Genomic DNA, 27,867 nt, shown 5'->3' on the forward strand with positions numbered 1-27,867 from the left:
GCTAAGCCGCCGTCCGACTGCATCCCCTTTCTGAACTCTGGAAGAGACCTCATTGCCCCCCTGTGGACACACTTTGACAACAGACAGGGCGGAACAATCTCCTGTAGAGAGGACACAAGCAGTGATGTGCTGGCACAAGTCAACGCAGCTATTAAACAAAACTCCCCTAACGCAAATTTTACTGCTTCATCAGCTTTTGTAGCTACCTGGGACAACGTGCCATACTATGATGGTAGAGGGGTAAGATCTGATCGTTATTTATCAAGTGAATTATTGCTGTCCTGTGAAGTATGGAAAGATTTTAATGCCATGTGTTGGTAATTTGAAGGTGGCTACTTTCCAAGTGGTTTTAGCCTCCAGTGTCCAGCGCTCTTTCATCCTGCTGAATTATGGAAACATCTCAAAGTTGGGACAAACCTGGCTGGTGAGTGGAAACCGCTTCTCATACACTTATTCGGAATGAGAGAAATGCCCAGGAACTGCCTTTTGCCTCAACTCATGACTTCCATTCTAACAAAAGATAGCTTTATCAAGAAAAAGTTGGGGAGCTAAATATGATTCATTTACTTCTACAGGCTGGTTACGACACGGTGGACTCGGCCAATTCTTTCACGATTAAAGTAAGCAACGCCTCAGAACTCTCATCCAGCAGCAATACCAATGTGAATGGTCGCTCCACTTTCCCAGTGGATGGCTCAACAAAAGGTAAGCCAGAGCAATCGGTAGCTCAGTCTTAACCTTTGTGACCTTGTGTTTCTACATCACAACAACAACAACAAAATTCTCACTAATCTTTTTTGCAGTGCCAAGCAATTTCCTGCCTTCAGACGATGGCCAAGCAGTGAACTCCACTGCCAACGATGGAAGCTCAGATGCCATTTCCTTGCAGCAGCCTTTCAAATTCTTTGGACGTACATACAGTCAGATCTATGTGAGCATTACAATTTCATCCCACCACACAAGTCACAATTTATTTATACGGCTCTCACGTCTAAAGCATTCTCCTCATAGCACTTTAAAAACTAATCATGAAAATGTTTGGTCCTAAATTCTAGATGAACAGCAATGGATACCTAACATTTACTAAGCCGCTGCCTGCCTCCAACTCCTCCTCCTCCCTGAACCCTAAAAGAGATATCATTGCTCCTCTTTGGACTCAACTTGACAGTAGACGTGGTGGAAGCATCTCTTACATCAATAAGCCAAGCAGTAATGTTCTGGCACAAGTCACTGCAGCGGTCAAGCAATACTTCCCCAACATACCTTTTGCAGCTGCTTCAGCGTTTGTCGCTACCTGGAAAAGTGTGCCCTACAATAATAGCGGAGGGGTAAGACCTGCTGGAATCTTTGATTTTCAATCAGCAGTTGATCGTGCTCGTTTCAAAAGGTTTTGACTGCTCTCTGTTGCTGTTTTGAAGGTGGTCAATTTCCAAGTGGTTTTAGCCTACAATGTTCATCGCTCTTTTGTCTTCATCTATTATGGAGATATTGCAGAGACCGGACAGCCATGGCAGGTTAGTGAAGACCTGTTTCTTGTACGTTGTGGCAATTGCAAAGTGAGTCTTAGGATAAAATTTAGAAGCAAATGCCTGTGCACGGAAAAGAAACGCTTTCTATCCAACTCTCTCCTATTTCTGAGTAGAAAACAAAATTCAATCTTTTATTCACTTCCGCAGGCTGGCTATAGCACCGTGGACTCTGCTAGCTCTTTCCTAGTTCCAGCACGCAGTGTCTCAGAGCTCTCATCAAGCAGTAATATCAAGGTGACAGGTTGCTGGGCTTTCCAGGTGGATGGGTCACCAAAATGTAAGACCCCATGTTATTTTTTAAACTCTTTGCAGCAAGCCACTCTTGGGGTGGGCTTTGGGGGGCTGGGTTCAATAAGCTCTTGTGCCACTGCAGCTTGTCATGGAATCCCTCTCGTTTACCTGTTCCCCAGTGCCAGACAATTTCATACCATTTGGAAATGGAGAAATGGTAACACCCCGTTTGGACAACGGCAGCTCTGAAGCCATCATACTGCAGCAGCCTTTCAAATATTTTGGACGTACTCTGAATCAGACCTTTGTAAGAACTGCATTTGTCACTTTCCATATCAAGAGGCATTTTTAATCCAAGTTCATCTCAGTTGACAAGTCTCCTTAAATGAGCGAAACTGGTAGCTTTACGTCGTTCAGACACTGACTTCTTCATAAATATTTTGTCCTGAACTTTAGGTGAACAACAATGGCCTTCTAACGTTTGCTAAGCCGCCGTCCGACTGCATCCCCTTTCTGAACTCTGGAAGAGACCTCATTGCCCCCCTGTGGACACACTTTGACAACAGACAGGGCGGAACAATCTCCTGTAGAGAGGACACAAGCAGTGATGTGCTGGCACAAGTCAACGCAGCTATTAAACAAAACTCCCCTAACGCAAATTTTACTGCTTCATCAGCTTTTGTAGCTACCTGGGACAACGTGCCATACTATGATGGTAGAGGGGTAAGATCTGATCGTTATTTATCAAGTGAATTATTGCTGTCCTGTGAAGTATGGAAAGATTTTAATGCCATGTGTTGGTAATTTGAAGGTGGCTACTTTCCAAGTGGTTTTAGCCTCCAGTGTCCAGCGCTCTTTCATCCTGCTGAATTATGGAAACATCTCAAAGTTGGGACAAACCTGGCTGGTGAGTGGAAACCGCTTCTCATACACTTATTCGGAATGAGAGAAATGCCCAGGAACTGCCTTTTGCCTCAACTCATGACTTCCATTATAACAAAAGATAGCTTTATCAAGAAAAAGTTGGGGAGCTAAATATGATTCATTTACTTCTACAGGCTGGTTACGACACGGTGGACTCGGCCAATTCTTTCACGATTAAAGTAAGCAACGCCTCAGAACTCTCATCCAGCAGCAATACCAATGTGAATGGTCGCTCCACTTTCCCAGTGGATGGCTCAACAAAAGGTAAGCCAGAGCAATCGGTAGCTCAGTCTTAACCTTTGTGACCTTGTGTTTCTACATCACAACAACAACAACAAAATTCTCACTAATCTTTTTTGCAGTGCCAAGCAATTTCCTGCCTTCAGACGATGGCCAAGCAGTGAACTCCACTGCCAACGATGGAAGCTCAGATGCCATTTCCTTGCAGCAGCCTTTCAAATTCTTTGGACGTACATACAGTCAGATCTATGTGAGCATTACAATTTCATCCCACCACACAAGTCACAATTTATTTATACGGCTCTCACGTCTAAAGCATTCTCCTCATAGCACTTTAAAAACTAATCATGAAAATGTTTGGTCCTAAATTCTAGATGAACAGCAATGGATACCTAACATTTACTAAGCCGCTGCCTGCCTCCAACTCCTCCTCCTCCCTGAACCCTAAAAGAGATATCATTGCTCCTCTTTGGACTCAACTTGACAGTAGACGTGGTGGAAGCATCTCTTACATCAATAAGCCAAGCAGTAATGTTCTGGCACAAGTCACTGCAGCGGTCAAGCAATACTTCCCCAACATACCTTTTGCAGCTGCTTCAGCGTTTGTCGCTACCTGGAAAAGTGTGCCCTACAATAATAGCGGAGGGGTAAGACCTGCTGGAATCTTTGATTTTCAATCAGCAGTTGATCGTGCTCGTTTCAAAAGGTTTTGACTGCTCTCTGTTGCTGTTTTGAAGGTGGTCAATTTCCAAGTGGTTTTAGCCTACAATGTTCATCGCTCTTTTGTCTTCATCTATTATGGAGATATTGCAGAGACCGGACAGCCATGGCAGGTTAGTGAAGACCTGTTTCTTGTACGTTGTGGCAATTGCAAAGTGAGTCTTAGGATAGAATTTAGAAGCAAATGCCTGTGCACGGAAAAGAAACGCTTTCTATCCAACTCTCTCCTATTTCTGAGTAGAAAACAAAATTCAATCTTTTATTCACTTCCGCAGGCTGGCTATAGCACCGTGGACTCTGCTAGCTCTTTCCTAGTTCCAGCACGCAGTGTCTCAGAGCTCTCATCAAGCAGTAATATCAAGGTGACAGGTTGCTGGGCTTTCCAGGTGGATGGGTCACCAAAATGTAAGACCCCATGTTATTTTTTAAACTCTTTGCAGCAAGCCACTCTTGGGGTGGGCTTTGGGGGGCTGGGTTCAATAAGCTCTTGTGCCACTGCAGCTTGTCATGGAATCCCTCTCGTTTACCTGTTCCCCAGTGCCAGACAATTTCATACCATTTGGAAATGGAGAAATGGTAACACCCCGTTTGGACAACGGCAGCTCTGAAGCCATTATACTGCAGCAGCCTTTCAAATATTTTGGACGCACTCTGAATCAGACCTTTGTAAGAACTGCATTTGTCACTTTCCATATCAAGAGGCATTTTTAATCCAAGTTCATCTCAGTTGACAAGTCTCCTTAAATGAGCGAAACTGGTAGCTTTACGTCGTTCAGACACTGACTTCTTCATAAATGTTTTGTCCTGAACTTTAGGTGAACAACAATGGCCTTCTAACGTTTGCTAAGCCGCCGTCCGACTGCATCCCCTTTCTGAACTCTGGAAGAGACCTCATTGCCCCCCTGTGGACTCACTTTGACAACAGACAGGGCGGAACAATCTCCTGTAGAGAGGACACAAGCAGTGATGTGCTGGCACAAGTCAACGCAGCTATTAAACAAAACTCCCCTAACGCAAGTTTTACTGCTTCATCAGCTTTTGTAGCTACCTGGGACAACGTGCCATACTATGATGGTAGAGGGGTAAGATCTGATCGTTATTTATCAAGTGAGTTATTGCTGTCCTGTGAAGTATGGAAAGATTTTAATGCCATGTGTTGGTACTTTGAAGGTGGCTACTTTCCAAGTGGTTTTAGCCTCCAGTGTTCAGCGCTCTTTCATCCTGCTGAATTATGGAAACATCTCAAAGTTGGGACAAACCTGGCTGGTGAGTGGAAACCGCTTCTCATACACTTATTCGGAATGAGAGAAATGCCCAGGAACTGCCTTTTGCCTCAACTCATGCCTTCCATTCTAACAAAAGATAGCTATATCAAGAAAAAGTTGGGGAGCTAAATATGATTCATTTACTTCTACAGGCTGGTTACGACACGGTGGACTCGGCCAATTCTTTCACGATTAAAGTAAGCAACGCCTCAGAACTCTCATCCAGCAGCAATACCAATGTCAATGGTCGCTCCACTTTCCCAGTGGATGGCTCAACAAAAGGTAAGCCAGAGCAGTCGGTAGCTCAGTCTTAACCTTTGTGACCTTGTGTTTCTACATCACAACAACAACAACAAAATTCTCACTAATCTTTTTTGCAGTGCCAAGCAATTTCCTGCCTTCAGACGATGGCCAAGCAGTGAACTCCACTGCCAACGATGGAAGCACAGATGCCATTTCCTTGCAGCAGCCTTTCAAATTCTTTGGACGTACATACAGTCAGATCTATGTGAGCATTACAATTTCATCCCACCACACAAGTCACAATTTATTTATACGGCTCTCACGTCTAAAGCATTCTCCTCATAGCACTTTAAAAACTAATCATGAAAATGTTTGGTCCTAAATTCTAGATGAACAGCAATGGATACCTAACATTTACTAAGCCGCTGCCTGCCTCCAACTCCTCCCTGAACCCTAAAAGAGATATCATTGCTCCTCTTTGGACTCAACTTGACAGTAGACGTGGTGGAAGCATCTCTTACATCAATAAGCCAAGCAGTAATGTTCTGGCACAGGTCACTGCAGCGGTCAAGCAATACTTCCCCAACATACCTTTTGCAGCTGCTTCAGCGTTTGTCGCTACCTGGAAAAGTGTGCCTTACAATAATAGCGGAGGGGTAAGACCTGCTGGAATCTTTGATTTTCAATCAGCAGTTGATCGTGCTCATTTCAAAAGGTTTTGACTGCTCTCTGTTGCTGTTTTGAAGGTGGTCAATTTCCAAGTGGTTTTAGCCTACAATGTTCATCGCTCTTTTGTCTTCATCTATTATGGAGATATTGCAGAGACCGGACAGCCATGGCAGGTTAGTGAAGACCTGTTTCTTGTACGTTGTGGCAATTGCAAAGTGAGTCTTAGGATAGAATTTAGAAGCAAATGCCTGTGCACGGAAAAGAAACGCTTTCTATCTAACTCTCTCCTATTTCTGAGTAGAAAACAAAATTCAATCTTTTATTCACTTCCGCAGGCTGGCTATAGCACCGTGGACTCTGCTAGCTCTTTCCTAGTTCCAGCACGCAGTGTCTCAGAGCTCTCATCAAGCAGTAATATCAAGGTGACAGGTTGCTGGGCTTTCCAGGTGGATGGGTCACCAAAATGTAAGACCCCATGTTATTTTTTAAACTCTTTGCAGCAAGCCACTCTTGGGGTGGGCTTTGGGGGGCTGGGTTCAATAAGCTCTTGTGCCACTGCAGCTTGTCATGGAATCCCTCTCGTTTACCTGTTCCCCAGTGCCAGACAATTTCATACCATTTGGAAATGGAGAAATGGTAACACCCCGTTTGGACAACGGCAGCTCTGAAGCCATCATACTGCAGCAGCCTTTCAAATATTTTGGACGCACTCTGAATCAGACCTTTGTAAGAACTGCATTTGTCACTTTCCATATCAAGAGGCATTTTTAATCCAAGTTCATCTCAGTTGACAAGTCTCCTAAAATGAGCGAAACTGGTAGCTTTACGTCGTTCAGACACTGACTTCTTCATAAATGTTTTGTCCTGAACTTTAGGTGAACAACAATGGCCTTCTAACGTTTGCTAAGCCGCCGTCCGACTGCATCCCCTTTCTGAACTCTGGAAGAGACCTCATTGCCCCCCTGTGGACTCACTTTGACAACAGACAGGGCGGAACAATCTCCTGTAGAGAGGACACAAGCAGTGATGTGCTGGCACAAGTCAATGCAGCTATCAAACAAAACTCCCCTAACGCAAGTTTTACTGCTTCATCAGCTTTTGTAGCTACCTGGGACAACGTGCCATACTATGATGGTAGAGGGGTAAGATCTGATCGTTATTTATCAAGTGAGTTATTGCTGTCCTGTGAAGTATGGAAAGATTTTAATGCCATGTGTTGGTACTTTGAAGGTGGCTACTTTCCAAGTGGTTTTAGCCTCCAGTGTTCAGCGCTCTTTCATCCTGCTGAATTATGGAAACATCTCAAAGTTGGGACAAACCTGGCTGGTGAGTGGAAACCGCTTCTCATACACTTATTCGGAATGAGAGAAATGCCCAGGAACTGCCTTTTGCCTCAACTCATGCCTTCCATTCTAACAAAAGATAGCTATATCAAGAAAAAGTTGGGGAGCTAAATATGATTCATTTACTTCTACAGGCTGGTTACGACACGGTGGACTCGGCCAATTCTTTCACGATTAAAGTAAGCAACGCCTCAGAACTCTCATCCAGCAGCAATACCAATGTCAATGGTCGCTCCACTTTCCCAGTGGATGGCTCAACAAAAGGTAAGCCAGAGCAGTCGGTAGCTCAGTCTTAACCTTTGTGACCTTGTGTTTCTACATCACAACAACAACAACAAAATTCTCACTAATCTTTTTTGCAGTGCCAAGCAATTTCCTGCCTTCAGACGATGGCCAAGCAGTGAACTCCACTGCCAACGATGGAAGCTCAGATGCCATTTCCTTGCAGCAGCCTTTCAAATTCTTTGGACGTACATACAGTCAGATCTATGTGAGCATTACAATTTCATCCCACCACACAAGTCACAATTTATTTATACGGCTCTCATGTCTAAAGCATTCTCCTCATAGCACTTTAAAAACTAATCATGAAAATGTTTGGTCCTAAATTCTAGATGAACAGCAATGGATACCTAACATTTACTAAGCCGCTGCCTGCCTCCAACTCCTCCCTGAACCCTAAAAGAGATATCATTGCTCCTCTTTGGACTGAACTTGACAGTAGACGTGGTGGAAGCATCTCTTACATCAATAAGCCAAGCAGTAATGTTCTGGCACAAGTCACTGCAGCGGTCAAGCAATACTTCCCCAACATACCTTTTGCAGCTGCTTCAGCGTTTGTCGCTACCTGGAAAAGTGTGCCCTACAATAATAGCGGAGGGGTAAGACCTGCTGGAATCTTTGATTTTCAATCAGCAGTTGATCGTGCTCGTTTCAAAAGGTTTTGACTGCTCTCTGTTGCTGTTTTGAAGGTGGTCAATTTCCAAGTGGTTTTAGCCTACAATGTTCATCGCTCTTTTGTCTTCATCTATTATGGAGATATTGCAGAGACCGGACAGCCATGGCAGGTTAGTGAAGACCTGTTTCTTGTACGTTGTGCAAAGTGAGTCTTAGGATAGAATTTAGAAGCAAATGCCTGTGCACGGAAAAGAAACGCTTTCTATCCAACTCTCTCCTATTTCTGAGTAGAAAGCAAAATTCAATCTTTTATTCACTTCCGCAGGCTGGCTATAGCACCGTGGACTCTGCTAGCTCTTTCCTAGTTCCAGCACGCAGTGTCTCAGAGCTCTCATCAAGCAGTAATATCAAGGTGACAGGTTGCTGGGCTTTCCAGGTGGATGGGTCACCAAAATGTAAGACCCCATGTTTTTTTTTAAACTCTTTGCAGCAAGCCACTCTTGGGGTGGGCTTTGGGGGGCTGGGTTCAATAAGCTCTTGTGCCACTGCAGCTTGTCATGGAATCCCTCTCGTTTACCTGTTCCCCAGTGCCAGACAATTTCATACCATTTGGAAATGGAGAAATGGTAACACCCCGTTTGGACAACGGCAGCTCTGAAGCCATTATACTGCAGCAGCCTTTCAAATATTTTGGACGCACTCTGAATCAGACCTTTGTAAGAACTGGATTTGTCACTTTCCATATCAAGAGGCATTTTTAAGCCAAGTTCATCTCAGTTGATAAGTCTCCTTAAATGAGCGAAACTGGTAGCTTTACGTCGTTCAGACACTGACTTCTTCATAAATGTTTTCTCCTGAACTTTAGGTGAACAACAATGGCCTTCTAACGTTTGCTAAGCCGCCGTCCGACTGCATCCCCTTTCTGAACTCTGGAAGAGACCTCATTGCCCCCCTGTGGACTCACTTTGACAACAGACAAGGCGGAACAATCTCCTGTAGAGAGGACACAAGCAGTGATGTGCTGGCACAAGTCAACGCAGCTATTAAACAAAACTCCCCTAACGCAAATTTTACTGCTTCATCAGCTTTTGTAGCTACCTGGGACAACGTGCCATACTATGATGGTAGAGGGGTAAGATCTGATCGTTATTTATCAAGTGAATTATTGCTGTCCTGTGAAGTATGGAAAGATTTTAATGCCATGTGTTGGTACTTTGAAGGTGGCTACTTTCCAAGTGGTTTTAGCCTCCAGTGTTCAGCGCTCTTTCATCCTGCTGAATTATGGAAACATCTCAAAGTTGGGACAAACCTGGCTGGTGAGTGGAAACCGCTTCTCATACACTTATTCGGAATGAGAGAAATGCCCAGGAACTGCCTTTTGCCTCAACTCATGACTTCCATTCTAACAAAAGATAGCTTTATCAAGAAAAAGTTGGGGGAGCTAAATATGATTCATTTACTTCTACAGGCTGGTTACGACACGGTGGACTCGGCCAATTCTTTCACGATTAAAGTAACCAACGCCTCAGAACTCTCATCCAGCAGCAATACCAATGTGAATGGTTGCTCCACTTTCCCAGTGGATGGCTCAACAAAAGGTAAGCCAGAGCAATCGGTAGCTCAGTCTTAACCTTTGTGACCTTGTGTTTCTACATCACAACAACAACAACAAAATTCTCACTAATCTTTTTTGCAGTGCCAAGCAATTTCCTGCCTTCAGACGATGGCCAAGCAGTGAACTCCACTGCCAGCGATGGAAGCTCAGATGCCATTTCCTTGCAGCAGCCTTTCAAATTCTTTGGACGTACATACAGTCAGATCTATGTGAGCATTACAATTTCATCCCACCACACAAGTCACAATTTATTTATACGGCTCTCACGTCTAAAGCATTCTCCTCATAGCACTTTAAAAACTAATCATGAAAATGTTTGGTCCTAAATTCTAGATGAACAGCAATGGATACCTAACATTTACTAAGCCGCTGCCTGCCTCCAACTCCTCCCTGAACCCTAAAAGAGATATCATTGCTCCTCTTTGGACTCAACTTGACAGTAGACGTGGTGGAAGCATCTCTTACATCAATAAGCCAAGCAGTAATGTTCTGGCACAAGTCACTGCAGCGGTCAAGCAATACTTCCCCAACATACCTTTTGCAGCTGCTTCAGCGTTTGTCGCTACCTGGAAAAGTGTGCCCTACAATAATAGCGGAGGGGTAAGACCTGCTGGAATCTTTGATTTTCAATCAGCAGTTGATCGTGCTCGTTTCAAAAGGTTTTGACTGCTCTCTGTTGCTGTTTTGAAGGTGGTCAATTTCCAAGTGGTTTTAGCCTACAATGTTCATCGCTCTTTTGTCTTCATCTATTATGGAGATATTGCAGAGACCGGACAGCCATGGCAGGTTAGTGAAGACCTGTTTCTTGTACGTTGTGCAAAGTGAGTCTTAGGATAGAATTTAGAAGCAAATGCCTGTGCACGGAAAAGAAACGCTTTCTATCCAACTCTCTCCTATTTCTGAGTAGAAAACAAAATTCAATCTTTTATTCACTTCCGCAGGCTGGCTATAGCACCGTGGACTCTGCTAGCTCTTTCCTAGTTCCAGCACGCAGTGTCTCAGAGCTCTCATCAAGCAGTAATATCAAGGTGACAGGTTGCTGGGCTTTCCAGGTGGATGGGTCACCAAAATGTAAGACCCCATGTTATTTTTTAAACTCTTTGCAGCAAGCCACTCTTGGGGTGGGCTTTGGGGGGCTGGGTTCAATAAGCTCTTGTGCCACTGCAGCTTGTCATGGAATCCCTCTCGTTTACCTGTTCCCCAGTGCCAGACAATTTCATACCATTTGGAAATGGAGAAATGGTAACACCCCGTTTGGACAACGGCAGCTCTGAAGCCATCATACTGCAGCAGCCTTTCAAATATTTTGGACGCACTCTGAATCAGACCTTTGTAAGAACTGCATTTGTCACTTTCCATATCAAGAGGCATTTTTAATCCAAGTTCATCTCAGTTGACAAGTCTCCTAAAATGAGCGAAACTGGTAGCTTTACGTCGTTCAGACACTGACTTCTTCATAAATGTTTTGTCCTGAACTTTAGGTGAACAACAATGGCCTTCTAACGTTTGCTAAGCCGCCGTCCGACTGCATCCCCTTTCTAAACTCTGGAAGAGACCTCATTGCCCCCCTGTGGACTCACTTTGACAACAGACAGGGCGGAACAATCTCCTGTAGAGAGGACACAAGCAGTGATGTGCTGGCACAAGTCAACGCAGCTATTAAACAAAACTCCCCTAACGCAAATTTTACTGCTTCATCAGCTTTTGTAGCTACCTGGGACAACGTGCCATACTATGATGGTAGAGGGGTAAGATCTGATTGTTATTTATCAAGTGAATTATTGCTGTCCTGTGAAGTATGGAAAGATTTTAATGCCATGTGTTGGTAATTTGAAGGTGGCTACTTTCCAAGTGGTTTTAGCCTCCAGTGTTCAGCGCTCTTTCATCCTGCTGAATTATGGAAACATCTCAAAGTTGGGACAAACCTGGCTGGTGAGTGGAAACCGCTTCTCATACACTTATTCGGAATGAGAGAAATGCCCAGGAACTGCCTTTTGCCTCAACTCATGCCTTCCATTCTAACAAAAGATAGCTTTATCAAGAAAAAGTTGGGGAGCTAAATATGATTCATTAACTTCTACAGGCTGGTTACGACACGGTGGACTCGGCCAATTCTTTCACGATTAAAGTAAGCAACGCCTCAGAACTCTCATCCAGCAGCAATACCAATGTGAATGGTCGCTCCACTTTCCCAGTGGATGGCTCAACAAAAGGTAAGCCAGAGCAGTCGGTAGCTCAGTCTTAACCTTTGTGACCTTGTGTTTCTACATCACAACAACAACAACAAAATTCTCACTAATCTTTTTTGCAGTGCCAAGCAATTTCCTGCCTTCAGACGATGGCCAAGCAGTGAACTCCACTGCCAACGATGGAAGCTCAGATGCCATTTCCTTGCAGCAGCCTTTCAAATTCTTTGGACGTACATACAGTCAGATCTATGTGAGCATTACAATTTCATCCCACCACACAAGTCACAATTTATTTATACGGCTCTCACGTCTAAAGCATTCTCCTCATAGCACTTTAAAAACTAATCATGAAAATGTTTGGTCCTAAATTCTAGATGAACAGCAATGGATACCTAACATTTACTAAGCCGCTGCCTGCCTCCAACTCCTCCCTGAACCCTAAAAGAGATATCATTGCTCCTCTTTGGACTCAACTTGACAGTAGACGTGGTGGAAGCATCTCTTACATCAATAAGCCAAGCAGTAATGTTCTGGCACAAGTCACTGCAGCGGTCAAGCAATACTTCCCCAACATACCTTTTGCAGCTGCTTCAGCGTTTGTCGCTACCTGGAAAAGTGTGCCCTACAATAATAGCGGAGGGGTAAGACCTGCTGGAATCTTTGATTTTCAATCAGCAGTTGATCGTGCTCGTTTCAAAAGGTTTTGACTGCTCTCTGTTGCTGTTTTGAAGGTGGTCAATTTCCAAGTGGTTTTAGCCTACAATGTTCATCGCTCTTTTGTCTTAATCTATTATGGAGATATTGCAGAGACCGGACAGCCATGGCAGGTTAGTGAAGACCTGTTTCTTGTACGTTGTGCAAAGTGAGTCTTAGGATAGAATTTAGAAGCAAATGCCTGTGCATGGAAAAGAAACGCTTTCTATCCAACTCTCTCCTATTTCTGAGTAGAAAACAAAATTCAATCTTTTATTCACTTCCGCAGGCTGGCTATAGCACCCTGGACTCTGCTAGCTCTTTCCTAGTTCCAGCACGCAGTGTCTCAGAGCTCTCATCAAGCAGTAATATCAAGGTGACAGGTTGCTGGGCTTTCCAGGTGGATGGGTCACCAAAATGTAAGACCCCATGTTATTTTTTAAACTCTTTGCAGCAAGCCACTCTTGGGGTGGGCTTTGGGGGGCTGGGTTCAATAAGCTCTTGTGCCACTGCAGTTTGTCATGGAATCCCTCTCGTTTACCTGTTCCCCAGTGCCAGACAATTTCATACCATTTGGAAATGGAGAAATGGTAACACCCCGTTTGGACAACGGCAGCTCTGAAGCCATTATACTGCAGCAGCCTTTCAAATATTTTGGACGCACTCTGAATCAGACCTTTGTAAGAACTGCATTTGTCACTTTCCATATCAAGAGGCATTTTTAATCCAAGTTCATCTCAGTTGACAAGTCTCCTAAAATGAGCGAAACTGGTAGCTTTACGTCGTTCAGACACTGACTTCTTCATAAATGTTTTGTCCTGAACTTTAGGTGAACAACAATGGCCTTCTAACGTTTGCTAAGCCGCCGTCCGACTGCATCCCCTTTCTGAACTCTGGAAGAGACCTCATTGCCCCCCTGTGGACTCACTTTGACAACAGACAGGGCGGAACAATCTCCTGTAGAGAGGACACAAGCAGTGATGTGCTGGCACAAGTCAACGCAGCTATTAAACAAAACTCCCCTAACGCAAATTTTACTGCTTCATCAGCTTTTGTTGCTACCTGGGACAACGTGCCATACTATGATGGTAGAGGGGTAAGATCTGATCGTTATTTATCAAGTGAATTATTGCTGTCCTGTGAAGTATGGAAAGATTTTAATGCCATGTGTTGGTACTTTGAAGGTGGCTACTTTCCAAGTGGTTTTAGCCTCCAGTGTTCAGCGCTCTTTCATCCTGCTGAATTATGGAAACATCTCACAGTTGGGACAAACCTGGCTGGTGAGTGGAAACCGCTCCTCATACACTTATTCGGAATGAGAGAAATGTTCAGGAACTGCCTTTTGCCTCAACTCATGCCTTCCATTCTAACAAAAGATAGCTATATCAAGAAAAAGTTGGGGAGCTAAATATGATTCATTTACTTCTACAGGCTGGTTACGACACGGTGGACTCGGCCAATTCTTTCACGATTAAAGTAAGCAACGCCTCAGAACTCTCATCTAGCAGCAATACCAATGTGAATGGTCGCTCCACTTTCCCAGTGGATGGCTCAACAAAAGGTAAGCCAGAGCAATCGGTAGCTCAGTCTTAACCTTTGTGACCTTGTGTTTCTACATCACAACAACAACAAAATTCTCACTAATCTTTTTTGCAGTGCCAAGCAATTTCCTGCCTTCAGACGATGGCCAAGCAGTGAACTCCACTGCCAACGATGGAAGCTCAGATGCCATTTCCTTGCAGCAGCCTTTCAAATTCTTTGGACGTACATACAGTCAGATCTATGTGAGCATTACAATTTCATCCCACCACACAAGTCACAATTTATTTATACGGCTCTCACGTCTAAAGCATTCTCCTCATAGCACTTTAAAAACTAATCATGAAAATGTTTGATCCTAAATTCTAGATGAACAGCAATGGATACCTAACATTTACTAAGCCGCTGCCTGCCTCCAACTCCTCCCTGAACCCTAAAAGAGATATCATTGCTCCTCTTTGGACTCAACTTGACAGTAGACGTGGTGGAAGCATCTCTTACATCAATAAGCCAAGCAGTAATGTTCTGGCACAAGTCACTGCAGCAGTCAAGCAATACTTCCCCAACATACCTTTTGCAGCTGCTTCAGCGTTTGTCGCTACCTGGAAAAGTGTGCCCTACAATAATAGCGGAGGGGTAAGACCTGCTGGAATCTTTGATTTTCAATCAGCAGTTGATCGTGCTCGTTTCAAAAGGTTTTGACTGCTCTCTGTTGCTGTTTTGAAGGTGGTCAATTTCCAAGTGGTTTTAGCCTACAATGTTCATCGCTCTTTTGTCTTCATCTATTATGGAGATATTGCAGAGACCGGACAGCCATGGCAGGTTAGTGAAGACCTGTTTCTTGTACGTTGTGCAAAGTGAGTCTTAGGATAGAATTTAGAAGCAAATGCCTGTGCACGGAAAAGAAACGCTTTCTATCCAACTCTCTCCTATTTCTGAGTAGAAAACAAAATTCAATCTTTTATTCACTTCCGCAGGCTGGCTATAGCACCGTGGACTCTGCTAGCTCTTTCCTAGTTCCAGCACGCAGTGTCTCAGAGCTCTCATCAAGCAGTAATATCAAGGTGACAGGTTGCTGGGCTTTCCAGGTGGATGGGTCACCAAAATGTAAGACCCCATGTTATTTTTTAAACTCTTTGCAGCAAGCCACTCTTGGGGTGGGCTTTGGGGGGCTGGGTTCAATAAGCTCTTGTGCCACTGCAGCTTGTCATGGAATCCCTCTCGTTTACCTGTTCCCCAGTGCCAGACAATTTCATACCATTTGGAAATGGAGAAATGGTAACACCCCGTTTGGACAACGGCAGCTCTGAAGCCATCATACTGCAGCAGCCTTTCAAATATTTTGGACGCACTCTGAATCAGACCTTTGTAAGAACTGCATTTGTCACTTTCCATATCAAGATTTTTTTTTTTATAAATTATAAACTAAATTCTCAAGTCTCCTTAATTCTTCCTTTGCCACTGACAAGATAAATCACAATTAGGTGAAAACACTTCCCTGCATTTTCAAATTTTTTCGGCATTGTAAGTTATATTATGGTAGTGGTAGCCTTAACTTATGTCCTGAGTCAGGTACAACATCACATGCAACAGGGAGTGAAATCTGAAAAAGAGAAAGATTATTGGTACAAATGAGAATTATACAACCTTTCTTTGGCCTAATACATAATGTTACTATATAGCAAAATGATCCACCCTGCTTAAGGTTAGATCTGCTTGAGGTTAGAAATGTGTTTTACAACACACACACACACACACACACATAAGTGCATGTGACACAAACACACACACATATGTGTGTATGTGTGTTTATATGTACATGTGCAGGTGAGTGAACATGTACACGTGTGCATGCTTGCATACACCCACATACACACATTTAAAAGAACCTATGCACAGGAGTTGGACAATGAGAATGAAAACTGGTTTAGATTTAGTATTGAAAGTTTCATGGCTAAATTTGACCAGTCAATCTTCACTGATCGTACATTCCACCTATAAGAGTAGAGTGTAAAGGATTAATTACCAGATCAATAGCACAGCATGTCTCGCTGTGACCAAGACAGCAAGATTTTGTGATGTATAAAGAGCCACAGTAATCAGGCTAATGTCAGAATACCACTAAGTAGGATGAACCACATTCAACAGGAGGATGTGGAGATGCAAGAGGAATCAGCCTAAAAGGGATGTCCAGGTGTAACTCAAATCGTATTCAAAAACCATCAAACAACAGCTGCCCAATTCACTGCAGAATTCAAGAGTTCACACTTAGCTCATGATTTATACATAGCATGTTTGGCATGCTGCCCCGGGAGAGAGCCCTGAGCTCAAGGGATCCTCGAGCCCAGGGCTTACCCCTTTTGCAGGGCGAGTGGAGATTGAGCTCAGGTCTATCTCAAACTCCCCCGCTGCTGAGGCCAAGTCAAACTTCCTGAGAGTCAGACATTATGAAAAAGGTTTAGGCTTATTTTATCTATAATATAGAGCACATTTGGATGGTGGGAGGAAAGCGGGGAACCCAGAGGAAACCCACACAGTCACAGGGAGAACATGCAAACTCCGCACAGAAATACCAGATGGCTCAGCGAGGACCCAACTCCATTGGTATTCTTGCTGTGAGGCAACAGTGCTAGTCACTGGGCCATAGTGCCGCCCATTCTTTATAAAGGTGGAAGAAGGGGATGAGGGGGGTTTCTTCCAGACGAAGATAGTTGTAGAAAGTAAATATACAGAAAAACTCAATTAATATTATATTTTAATTGAACACATCACATCACATACAGTAAGCTACGCCTACAGAACAGTCTGTTTAGCATTGTGAAAAGGCAAAGATGAATATCTGTGGTTAAAGTGCCACCCAGCGGTCAAATGCTGCTGGCGCATCAAGTACCGCCGTCGCCGCGGTATGAATGGCGGCACAAGGAACACATTGAAGTAGTAACATCTGTATATTCAATTAAATTCAGTTCAGCTTTATTTGTATAGCGCTTTTACAATGTAGATTGTGTCAAAGCAGCTTCACATAAATGGTCATAGTAGCTGGATCAGGGTAGTTCAGTTTTTAGTGTTTAAGTTCAGTTCAGTTTAGCTCAGTTCAGTGTGGTTTAAGTCATTATATATATACAGGCCCACAGGCCCAATGTACATGGCCAGGCTGCTATAGCCTAACTTTTGTTCACTGATGTCAATACCAAATGTTCAGTGTGCCAGCAGCAAAAATCTTGGGCTGTAGACAATGTGAAACATGTATTGTTCTCTGAAAAATCCAATTTCACTGTCAACCACACAATTACGGTGTGGAGAAACCCCAAGAAAGCATTCAACCCAGTGTTGCATGCCCAGACTGAAGCATTGGGGTTGATAAGTGATGGTTTAAAGCCTTGTTTATACTTCTGCGTCAAGTGATCGGCGTAACCCAAGGTGCATGCAACGTGCGTAGTCGTGCATTTATACTTCTCCATGCTGTCTCTGTTGGTCTGCTTTAACACTTCCAAAACGCTTGTTGGCAGTGAGGTGTTTATGTTCCTCCGTGTCGTGTTTCTTCGCTGGTGATTTGTTTTTTCTGAACACTTCCTGAATGTACAAGTGGCTCAAACTTGCTCATTTTGAGGCAGGAACCGGTGGACGTGAAACAACTTTAACTACGAGGTAAACACAAAACAAAACTTTCCATCCGGACCTCCTTCATGGGACTCCACACTTGTAAACAATCGCTCCATCGGGCTTGCGCGGCTCTCAATGCTATCCAGACTCATCAGTGCTACCAAGCTGACCAATCGCAGAGCTTGCGCTATGCGTCGGTGCGACATGTAGTTAAATTTTTTCAGAGATGCACATCAGTGACGGCCACGGCATAGGGCTATGCGTCAACGTGTAGGCTGCGCCGTAGCATAAGCGTGCGCCTGACGCAGAAGTATAAATCAGCCTTAAGCTGCAATATTAAGGCATTCTCTTGGATCAATACTAGTGCTAGATGGGTGCATCAATGCCAAGCACTACCAAACCATTCCATGTCCACCCAATGGTTGAAAGATTATATCCTGAAGGTGTACCATTTATCAGGATGATAATGCACCAACATAAACACAGCAAGATCAGTGACTGAGAGAATTATTGTTGTATAAAACCAGGCTTTCAGTTTCATTGTCCACCCCAATATGTATGCACAGTATATATTATATGTGTGTGTGGATGTATAGAGTGTGTGTGTTTAAAGACAATTCTTGAAACCTACCTGCATTAGGGTATAAACATGAACACAGGAAGATAGAATAAAATGTTTGTTTGTTTTTTCTAGCAGATGGTTGGTTCTTTATTTTGATATATAATATGGTCATATATTCAAAGCCGAAAATATTTAGAGAACTTTCAAATTTAGATGAAAATCATCAAAAATGCTAGCAGTGGCTGGCAACTTAAAAAAAAAAAAAAAAAAAAAGAGTTAAATGATTAAAACTGGTAGCTTAATTTCTCCTTAGACTGATATAATCATATACAACTTTTTGCTATAAAAAATTTTAGGGGACTTCACAGAATAACTTGTTCTGTCTAGAAATATATTAATCTAAAAATGTTTTGTCCTGAACTTTAGGTGAACAACAATGGCCTTCTAACATTTACCGAGCCACTGTTCAACAGCGTGCCCCTTCTGAATTCTGGAAGAGACATCATTGCTCCCCTTTGGACTCACTTCGACAACAGACAGGGCGGAACCATCTCCTATAGAGAGGATACAAGCTGTGCTGTACTGGCACAAGTCACCGCAGCTGTAAAACAATACTCCCCTAACATAGATTTTACTGCTTCCTCAGCTTTTGTTGCTACGTGGGACAACGTGCCATATTATGATGGTGCAGGGGTAAGATCTAATCTTCACATATCAGTACTTATTCAACTTTGATTTTCCAATGCGTTACATGTTTCTTTGAATGACCCTTAAGCTGGATTTATATTTTCGCCTGGCATCGCAGCGCGCACCTCGCATGGCTTTTATACTCATCGCGTTCGCCGTTGTGATGTTGTTTAAAACGACAGGTGGCAGTCAAAAGAAACTGACCTCAAAATCAGACGGATTAACAGAGAAGTAGAAAGTTTATGGAACTGCATCATATCATTATAATTCAGTATTTTGATGCTAATTATTTTTATTGTTTTTATACATTGTTTTTTAAAATCAAACTTTGATGCATCACTTGCTTTTGTTTATATTTCCAACAGTTTTACCTATTAAAGATTTATAAAATATCGATAACAACAGAATATAAGTTGCTCTACAATTATGTATTTTTATTATGGCAAGAATAAAAGCAAAATAAAAGAGCACACTTACTTAAAAATACAGATGTTTTTTTTTTTTTTTGTAGTAAGTCCATAATTGACACATTACTGTCTGGCTAGTTTCTGTCCTCTACTTGTTCTTAAAAGGCAATAATAGTCCAACATTCCTGACCATTATCACCAATAAAGCCTAGAAAAACAGGCCATCAGGATATTGTAAACTGATAGGTTCAAACATTCCTTTCCAGTTCCTTTATTATAGTTTTGTTACTATTAAATAGTTTTAAATTCACATCTGTATATATACATCAGAGTAAAATCTATGACTAGTGGAAAAACATATTTCTGTAATTGTGTACCTGGCTCACTTTTGCCATGGTCTCTTGTTTTTTAAAAACTTATTCCTCTGGTTTTTCCAAACCTTTTAACAAAAACTTTCCTCCTTTCCCACGGCAAGAATTATTGATCCTCTGCTTTTCTCTATGATCAGGGATCATAAAGATGTCCGTACTGTCGTACTGTTTCAGACAAAATCTCTTCAAACTGTTTCATATTCAACTCAAATCAAATGTGGTGCACTGTTCGCTCGAGTCTCAAAAAATGCTTTACGCACCACTAGACGAAATCATGTCGCGAGCACCCAAAGTGAACTCCTGCTAACACCGCGATGACGTCACATTCGTCGCGTGCTCTCAAGCGAACTAGCGGACACGTCGAGTATAAACCAGGCTTTAATGTTGTCTATCTGTGTTCTACAGGTAGTTACTTTTCAAGTGATTTTAGTCTCCAATGCTGACCACTCCTTCGTCTTGTTCAACTATGGAAACATTGCAGAAACAGAGCAGCAATGGCTAGTAAGGCTCAATTTATTATTATTATTATTTTTGCAATTTAAAAGAGATTAATTTTACTAACCCAAATTTACGTTCTTTTTTCACTCAGGCTTTCTATAATACTGTGGACTCTGTGAACTCTTACACTGTATCGCTGATTAAATCTACTGAATTATCATGCAGCAGCAACGTCAATGCCAGTGGTCACTGGATATTTCCTGTTTATGATGGTAATGTAATGTATAATGCAGTTACTTTACTCAAGGAAATCATGATTAGAGATTAATTCATTAACTTTTTTTAAAATTGATGTATTCTTCATTCAAAATTTGAATTTTATTTGTGGCAATGTCATGCTAGTTGAGAAATCCTTCACTTACTTTCCTTTGACTTAGTAATTAATTTATCACAGGTCGTCACAGCAGAATGTACCACCAATTGCTCTGGCCCTTTCCTACCCTTTCAGCCGCAACACAACACTGGGAGTACACTAATGTGTGAACCTCCAGTGCAGTTAATCACCATAAAATCTCATACACTATGGTCAATTTAGTTGTTTCAATTCACCTATGCTGCATACTGTATGTCTTTAGACTGTGGGTGAAAACGGAGAATTAATGGCGTGTTAATAAAAGTAGTGCAACTAACTTTGACAAGCCAAGTAAATGTACTTTTCAAATAGGCCTAGTATATGTGATGTTTATTTATAAACTTCTTTTAAGAGGATCGCGTGCTTATGATTGGCACGGCTGGCCCCGAATCAAGCTAATTTGCGAACAACCAATCAGACGATTCCTAACTCAGTATAAATAATGTTGGAATATCAAGCCAATTCCATGCATGTTCAATAAGAAAAGGTTAGGAGAGTGTTCTGGTGTTCTTGGAGTCTCTAATATCAAAAATATTAGTAATTTATTAGATACAAATGACTAATTCGATGACAGAGCTCTGGGTTATGTTACCCCTATGCAATACAAGAATTACATTCAAGAGGTTCACAAGCAACTTACATTTCCTGACTCCAGCATATATACACAACTGACAATAACAGGTGGAGTTTTGGTTTAACGTCACTGATCAGTCATTCTGCAGTCCCTTGGCTCTTTGTAACCCCTAGACATACTTCCTCTTTTTGCAAACTTTCTCTGCATACCAGAACTGAACAATTACGAGCATCTTTAATATATTTCATACCTTCTACAAAGATCATGCTCCTTGTGATATGTCCAGACAGCAGAACAAACCTAAATTTATTCTCATTCTGCTTTTTCCACTAGTCAGCAGTTCTTCTAAAAAGTATGCAGCACAGTAAAAAAGAGGAAGTATGTCTGGTCAAGATGTGTTATAATACAATAGAAAAGATTGATTGATCTGTTGTTAGTCTAAACATTTTTCTAATAAAAAATAAAGACACAAAAGTAATAAAAACAAATTCCTTTTTTCCCACAATAACCAAAGCATCTTACCTTTAGTCATCTTCGTCTTGAAGAATCTCTCCCCCCCCAAAATCTCGTGATCTACCTGAGCTCAAATTCCCTCTTGCCCTGCAAACAGGAGGGAGCCCCGCGCCCCGGGCTCGAGGATCTCATGAGCTCAGGGCTCTCCCCCGGGAGAGCATGCCAAACTAGCTTATTACCAACCATCAGCTAAGTGTGAACTCTTGAAATAATTTAAAAACGTTAGAAAAAAAAATATTTTAAGTTTTAAAGCTTTATTTAAAATTTGTTTGAATTTTAGCTTTTTATATATATTGTGCAGTAGAACAAAGGAGAAAGAGGTGGGTCCAGAATTGGAAAAAGGTCGAGAACCTCTGATCTAAGCCAGTAGGTCTCAATTCCACAGGTCTCGCCCTGCACATTTCGTATGTCTTCCTTACTGAAAACACCTAATTCAGATCATCATCTTGTTAACAGGGAGCACTATAAGCTGATATAAAATGTACAGGGCAGAGACACTTGTCTTCAACAGCTCACTTGTTGGTTAATGTCATCTGCAGGTTCTTACAGTGACCACCATTAAATGGCACTTCCTAACAAAATTCACTCATTAAATTATTGTTAAACCAGGCACATAACAATGCAACATTCTTGTACTTTCAACTGTGACATTTACACTTTCTTTCTTCATGTAGTTTGTAGTACCTTAAACTGCACTCAAAAGGAAGTTTGCCGTTATAAAGATGGCTACGGCTGTGGTTGTTTGGAAGGACACAGGCCTAATCCTGAAACTTTTGGTAAGCTTGTCAGGCCAGATGTACCGCAGCACAACACAATCTTGTGATAAATGATAATACAGGATAATATAAATCATAATTAAGAAAACCTTTTTGTGTAGATGCCATGGAGTACTGTGCCAGCAGCACTGGTTTCTTATCTCTTTCCCGATGCCAACTCTTCGAATTTGGGTTTTCTCCCGAGGTCCTACATCTAAATGACCCCAACTGCACAGGGATTGTTGAAAATGACAGAGTGCTGTTTCATTTTGACAATGAAGACCACATCTGCGGGACAAATCTGTCGGTAATGCCTGCTTCATTAATGTTTCTTTTATGTGAAATATTAAAAATTACTATTAATAGTTTCCTATATTTTGTGATTCATAGTTTTCTGTTTTCTGATCCAGACCCTCTCTATGTTTGTTTGTTTACAATTTTGGTTCGTATTATGAGAACTTAATCTCTGCTTCTATGACTTTTGATGTTAAGAAGTTTAACAAAGTTATTTTATTGACATTTTAGTACTGGGTTCTGGGTTGATCACTTACAATATGGTAGAAATACCTAATAACAAGCTGCCAGTACCTTTTCAGATATTTAATTTTTATTTCTACTTATACTTTAGAAATGTTGATCGCATGATGAAAACTCATGATGTAGATTTATTTTCAGAGTAATGTACACTTAAAGTATCTAAAAAGCAGGTCTTGACTACATCAAAGCTCTGTATGACATTGCAGCCATTGTTTTCTATCATAAATTTTTCAGTCTATCTATCTATCTATCTATCTATCTATCTATCTATCTATCTATCTATCTATCTATCTATCTATCTATCTATCTATCTATATATATATATATATATATATATATATATATATATATATATATATATATATATATATATATCTTATACTGTGTACAGATAGATAGATAGATCTGTAATAATCAGAATTATTAACCCCCTTTGATTTTTTCCTTTTTTAAATATTTCCCAAATGATGTTTAACAGAGCAAGGAAAATTTCACAGTATGTCTGATAATATTTTTTCTTCTGGAGAAAGTCTTATTTGCTTTATTTCGTCTAGGATAAAAGCAGTTTATAATTAAAAAAAAAAAAACATTTTAAGGTCAACTTTATTAATCCCTTTAAGCTATTTTTAAATTTTTTAACATTAAAAATGAACTGAGCAGATACTAAGGTCTCATAACACAATCCGAGATCGTAAATGAACACCCGTGAGTCACAATATGTGGGACACTGTTACTCAACAGATTGTGGTTTTACAATGTGATGCCATTGTTGATGCATTTTATCTGTATTCATGTCTTCACAGAGCAACTCCACTCACTTCATCTACCAAAACTCCATTCATTCTAAGTTGCCAAAGAGTCTTATTACAAGAGAAAGATGGGTAAACATACATTTTTCTTGCGTGTACCCTCTGATCCAGACCCTCTCTATGCCTAAGGACATACAAGCAGAACATAGGTAGGAAATGAACAGAAAGTTTTGTGATTTTAAAATGTACACCATACATTTAAATCAGTTGGTTGCATCATTCTCTGTCAATTAAGAACTAAGCAGGGTTATGGTTACTGGCACAGCTCCGTCTATCTCTATAACAATCGCCCATCTAAGACCAGGGGTAGGGAACCTATGGCTCGGGAGCCACATGTGGCCCTTTGACCAAAAACATGTGGCTCTCCAGCTATCACTCTTTAATAACATTTCAAAAATGTTTAAATATAACTAAATTTAAATAAATTTCTAGAAATCAGTGTCCTATTGAAAATACAATTACAATTCCTTTTATATTGTACTTTCTACAGCAAAATCAATAAGAACTCGGTTTAAAATAAAAGGACATTTAACCAATGCGCATATGTGGTGCTGTGGTTTAACTTGAATCGCGATAACAATAAAGGGCAAGCTATATTTCTCACATTTCTGTACATTTCTGTACAACACAAAGTAACTACAGGTCGCAATAATGCTTAGCACGAGCTCTGTGATTGGTCGCACTGACTAGTGTGGGCGGAAGTGAGAGCCGCGCGAACCGGTTGAAGGGACTGTTTACAAGTTTGGAGTCCCGTAAAGGAGCTCCAGATGGAAACTTTTGTTTTGTGTTTACCTTATAATTAAAATTGTTGCACGTCCGCCAGTTCCTGCCTCAGAATGAGCGAGTTTTAGCTACGTGTACTTTAAGGTAGCATTCAGAAAAAACAAAACACCTGCGAAGACACTCGACACAGAGGAACGTAAACACCTCACAACTAGCGTTTTCTGAAATGTTATTGCAGAGCTACACAAACAGATCTCAGAAGTATATATGCACTGCTACGCACAAGGCAGGCACCATGGGTCACGGTGGTCACTCGAGAGAGGGGTCTGGCTGCAGACTTGGTGCAGATGCAATCTGAGGTGCATCCCATTGCTTTTTAATGCGCTTACATAACCCCACCCCTAAACCCCAACCTGACGTCACTAGCTCTATAGAGTTCACTGTGTCTGACACTGCATCTCTGAGAGATGCAATCTCAGCTTGCATCATAAAGGCTGCATCCAGATACTATTGTCACTTGACGCAGAAGTATAAACCTGGTTTGAGAGTGAGCGATCTTTTGGTCTCGCTAAGACATTACATGGCAATACTGCCACATCCCCCAAAAAGATAAAAGTCTTTAAAAAAAATGTCATCTGTGCATCCCCTAATTATTAATATTATTACTATCATTATTTATATTTAGCATAGATTGTTTCTCTTTTGTCACTTCCATCACTGTTCTTACATTTGTTCCCCTTATATTTTACTATGTACTGTATGTATTTAAGAAGTTATTAAAACTGCTTTTACATTTTGTCCCAGTGTGTTGAGCATAGATCTTCCTGGACAAGGCATATATTGGATCAGAATGATTCCTTATCATGATGCTCAGTTTACCCAACCATATGAGGGTGACGTGGAAGTGCAGGTGAACCAGATGATGTATGTGGCGGTTGAGGTGGAAGGAGTGGACAGACGTCAGATTGCAACAGTTCTGGACAACTGCTGGGCCACACCAGTGAATGATATTCAACATCAAACTCGATGGAACCTCATTGTTAGAGAGTAAGTCACTTACTTTAAGTTTCCATCATTAGCTTACTACCAGAGTTGGGTGTAAAGCGTTCCACAGTCACATTTTAGAACTCAGAATTGGGACTTTATAACTCGGTATTCTGACTTCGAAAATTCAGAATTCTGAGTTTTAATGTTGCAATTCTGAGTTGTAAAGTCCAAATTAGAGTTATAATGTCATAATTTTGGAGTTTGTAACTTTGAGTTATAAGGTCGCAATTAAGTTATTATGGCATTATAACTCAGAATTCTGACTTTATAACTTGAAATTGCGACATTAAAACTCAGAATTCTGACTCAATAACTTGCAATTCTGATTTTGGAACTCGGAATTGCGACTTTATAACTTAAAATTGCGACATTAGAACTCGAATTCTGACTCAATAACTTGCAATTCTTATTTTAGAACTCGGAATTGCGACTTTATAACTCAAAATTGCGAATTTAGAACCTCAGAATTCTGAATTCAGAACTCAAAATTGGGACATTAAAACTCACAATTCTGATTTTAGTACTCAGAATTGGGACTTTATAACTCAGTATTCTGACTTTGTAACTCACAATTCTGATTTTGTAAATCGGAATTCTGATTTTGTACATTCAGAACTCTGAGTTCTAATGTCACAATTTTGAGTTATAAAGTCAGAATTCTGAGTTCTAATGTTGCAATTTTAAGTTATAAAGTCAGAATTCTGAGTTCTAATGTCGCAATTTTGAGTTATTGCGACATTATAACTCAGAATTCTGACTTTATAACTCAAAATTGCGACATTAGAACTCAGAATTCTGACTCAATAACTTGCAATTCTGATTTTAGAACTTGGAATTGCGACTTTATAACTCAGAATTCTGACTTTATAATTTTTTATTTTATTTTATTAAATAATTTATTATTGCATGGCGGGAAATTATTCCATATGCTCCATACTTACATCTGGGAAATTCCATATAAGCTACGCTGTTGAATTAGGCCTCATGAAATCCAGAAAGGAAAAAAAAATACAGGAAAATTCAAGCCCCTTTGGGAGCACTGTGTTACAATCTTCATAAGCTATACATTTTAAATGCTAACTATTTTCATCTTTGAATAGAAACATAGCTTTAAAAGTCTTTATTTCTGCCTTGTCTAGATGCCCCAACCCTGAGGATGGCACAGTGGAGATTCTGCAGAATGGTAATGACACAACAAGCTATTTCTCCTTCAGGACGTTCACCTTCACAGGAGCTTCGAACCGCATCTTTTTGCACTGTCAGGTCCACCTCTGCCTGGTGCAGAATGGCAAATGTGCACAGGTAAACTCATTCAATACCCAAAGCATTTTCATTTAAACACTAACCCCTAAGCTAGACAACTTACTGTATTACAACTATGATGTTAAAGAAAACAATAAATACACGTGTAAGTAATGTTAACCGTGTGTCCCCTTCAGTCATGTGAGCCTGGATGTAAACGCAGAAGGCGTCGATCTTTGGACTTCCAACACACTGCCTCTATCACCATTGGACTTTAAGAGCTGGATAAAAGATGCCTGATGTCAAAACGATTATTTAAAACACTAAACCATATGTTATTGAGGAGGAGCATGTCCTGGGCTATAAATGTGTTAAATTAAAGGATTTGTTTTTTGTTTGTTTTTGTCTATTTACAGTGTTGTAGTAATAGTATGTTCTTAAATAAATTTGATTAGCATATAAGTGAGTTGTTGTCTTCTTTATAAAAAAAAAAGCTCTTCACCTATTGCATGCATGTTTGTATGCCTTACATAAAGTCCAAGTTTATAATATTTATTAAACATGCTTTTCACTTTTATAGATTTATATCAGTAAAACAAAATGCAGCATAATTTTCATTGACAAAAGAAAATGTCTTGCGCAGTAGTTTGCACCAGCCAGGTGCAGAAAGAACTCTTTTTTGGTAAAGATTACCTGTTTTTTTTCTCTATATTTGTCTCTTCAGCGCCCAGCCTGTGTATAGGGAGCACAGTACTGATTGTTCAGTGTGACAAATTTATTGTGCACCAATTTCTACCACATTGTCCTGTCGGTCACTTTCCTCACTTAACAAGTTAAATATCACGCAGCACACTTACTAGCAGGCCAAATTTGGCTAATTGGGAGGACTGGGAGAATTCCCGGTGGGCCGGTCCATTTTTTGGCCACGAGGGCCGGTGTCCCTAGCTACTTGCACTCACAGCAGTCACACTTTTTTATTTATTTATTTGACCACAGCCTCACTCTTTTATTCATTATTTTGCTGCAGCTCCGCTCTTTTTATTTATTTACTCGCAGCCCCATAAACAAAAAAAAAGCCTGGAGGTTAATG

At 41.1% G+C, this 27,867-nt stretch overlaps 3 protein-coding genes across 4 annotated transcripts; all 3 read left to right on the plus strand.

Moving 5' to 3' along the window:
- The first annotated feature begins 90 nt into the window (after nt 1-90).
- Nucleotides 91-2,167, plus strand: LOC141380625 (sushi, nidogen and EGF-like domain-containing protein 1). The gene is made up of 7 exons (XM_073939700.1): nt 91-424; nt 576-705; nt 804-931; nt 1,056-1,328; nt 1,419-1,514; nt 1,677-1,806; nt 1,940-2,167. Exons 1-7 carry the CDS (start codon nt 305-307, stop codon nt 2,110-2,112), a joined length of 1,050 nt encoding a protein of 349 aa, XP_073795801.1. The 5' UTR covers nt 91-304; the 3' UTR covers nt 2,113-2,167.
- Nucleotides 2,168-2,333: 166 nt separating this feature from the next.
- LOC141380623 (uncharacterized) lies at nt 2,334-5,142 on the plus strand. The gene is made up of 9 exons (XM_073939691.1): nt 2,334-2,667; nt 2,819-2,948; nt 3,047-3,174; nt 3,299-3,571; nt 3,662-3,757; nt 3,920-4,049; nt 4,183-4,310; nt 4,460-4,910; nt 5,062-5,142. Exons 1-9 carry the CDS (start codon nt 2,548-2,550, stop codon nt 5,103-5,105), a joined length of 1,500 nt encoding a protein of 499 aa, XP_073795792.1. The 5' UTR covers nt 2,334-2,547; the 3' UTR covers nt 5,106-5,142.
- On the plus strand, nt 5,061-27,239 carry si:dkey-9l20.3. 2 transcript variants are annotated; one of them, XM_073939687.1, is made up of 46 exons: nt 5,061-5,417; nt 5,542-5,808; nt 5,899-5,994; nt 6,157-6,286; nt 6,420-6,547; nt 6,697-6,963; nt 7,052-7,147; nt 7,299-7,428; nt 7,527-7,654; nt 7,779-8,045; nt 8,136-8,231; nt 8,387-8,516; nt 8,650-8,777; nt 8,927-9,193; nt 9,282-9,377; nt 9,530-9,659; nt 9,758-9,885; nt 10,010-10,276; nt 10,367-10,462; nt 10,618-10,747; nt 10,881-11,008; nt 11,158-11,424; nt 11,513-11,608; nt 11,760-11,889; nt 11,988-12,115; nt 12,240-12,506; nt 12,597-12,692; nt 12,848-12,977; nt 13,111-13,238; nt 13,388-13,654; nt 13,743-13,838; nt 13,990-14,119; nt 14,215-14,342; nt 14,467-14,733; nt 14,824-14,919; nt 15,075-15,204; nt 15,338-15,465; nt 18,689-18,955; nt 20,133-20,228; nt 20,317-20,437; nt 22,339-22,440; nt 22,542-22,726; nt 23,760-23,914; nt 25,293-25,535; nt 26,675-26,837; nt 26,975-27,239. In XM_073939687.1, exons 2-46 carry the CDS (start codon nt 5,542-5,544, stop codon nt 27,053-27,055), a joined length of 7,002 nt encoding a protein of 2,333 aa, XP_073795788.1. In that variant the 5' UTR covers nt 5,061-5,417; the 3' UTR covers nt 27,056-27,239. The 2 variants fall into 2 exon arrangements, with proteins under 2 accessions (XP_073795788.1, XP_073795789.1); XM_073939688.1 differs by having other exon boundaries at nt 5,382-5,808.
- The last annotated feature ends 628 nt before the right edge of the window (nt 27,240-27,867 follow it).

The sequence above is a fragment of the Danio rerio genome, chromosome 23, assembly GCF_049306965.1.
Source record: "Danio rerio strain Tuebingen ecotype United States chromosome 23, GRCz12tu, whole genome shotgun sequence".
Taxonomy (NCBI): domain Eukaryota; kingdom Metazoa; phylum Chordata; class Actinopteri; order Cypriniformes; family Danionidae; genus Danio; species Danio rerio.

Excerpts from the sequence above, each read along its gene's own strand:
- LOC141380625 (XM_073939700.1), top strand. The coding sequence starts at position 305 with ATGCCATGTGTTGGTAATTTGAAGGTGGCTACTTTCCAAGTGGTTTTA. Across the intron at positions 706-803 it reads AGTGGATGGCTCAACAAAAG|TGCCAAGCAATTTCCTGCCT; the intron begins GTAAGCCAGAGC and ends TCTTTTTTGCAG. Across the intron at positions 932-1,055 it reads GTACATACAGTCAGATCTAT|ATGAACAGCAATGGATACCT; the intron begins GTGAGCATTACA and ends CCTAAATTCTAG.
- LOC141380623 (XM_073939691.1), top strand. The coding sequence starts at position 2,548 with ATGCCATGTGTTGGTAATTTGAAGGTGGCTACTTTCCAAGTGGTTTTA. Across the intron at positions 3,175-3,298 it reads GTACATACAGTCAGATCTAT|ATGAACAGCAATGGATACCT; the intron begins GTGAGCATTACA and ends CCTAAATTCTAG. Across the intron at positions 3,758-3,919 it reads AGACCGGACAGCCATGGCAG|GCTGGCTATAGCACCGTGGA; the intron begins GTTAGTGAAGAC and ends TCACTTCCGCAG.
- si:dkey-9l20.3 (XM_073939687.1), top strand. The coding sequence starts at position 5,542 with ATGAACAGCAATGGATACCTAACATTTACTAAGCCGCTGCCTGCCTCC. Across the intron at positions 10,277-10,366 it reads CCTACAATAATAGCGGAGGG|GTGGTCAATTTCCAAGTGGT; the intron begins GTAAGACCTGCT and ends GCTGTTTTGAAG. Across the intron at positions 12,978-13,110 it reads GGTGGATGGGTCACCAAAAT|TGCCAGACAATTTCATACCA; the intron begins GTAAGACCCCAT and ends CCTGTTCCCCAG.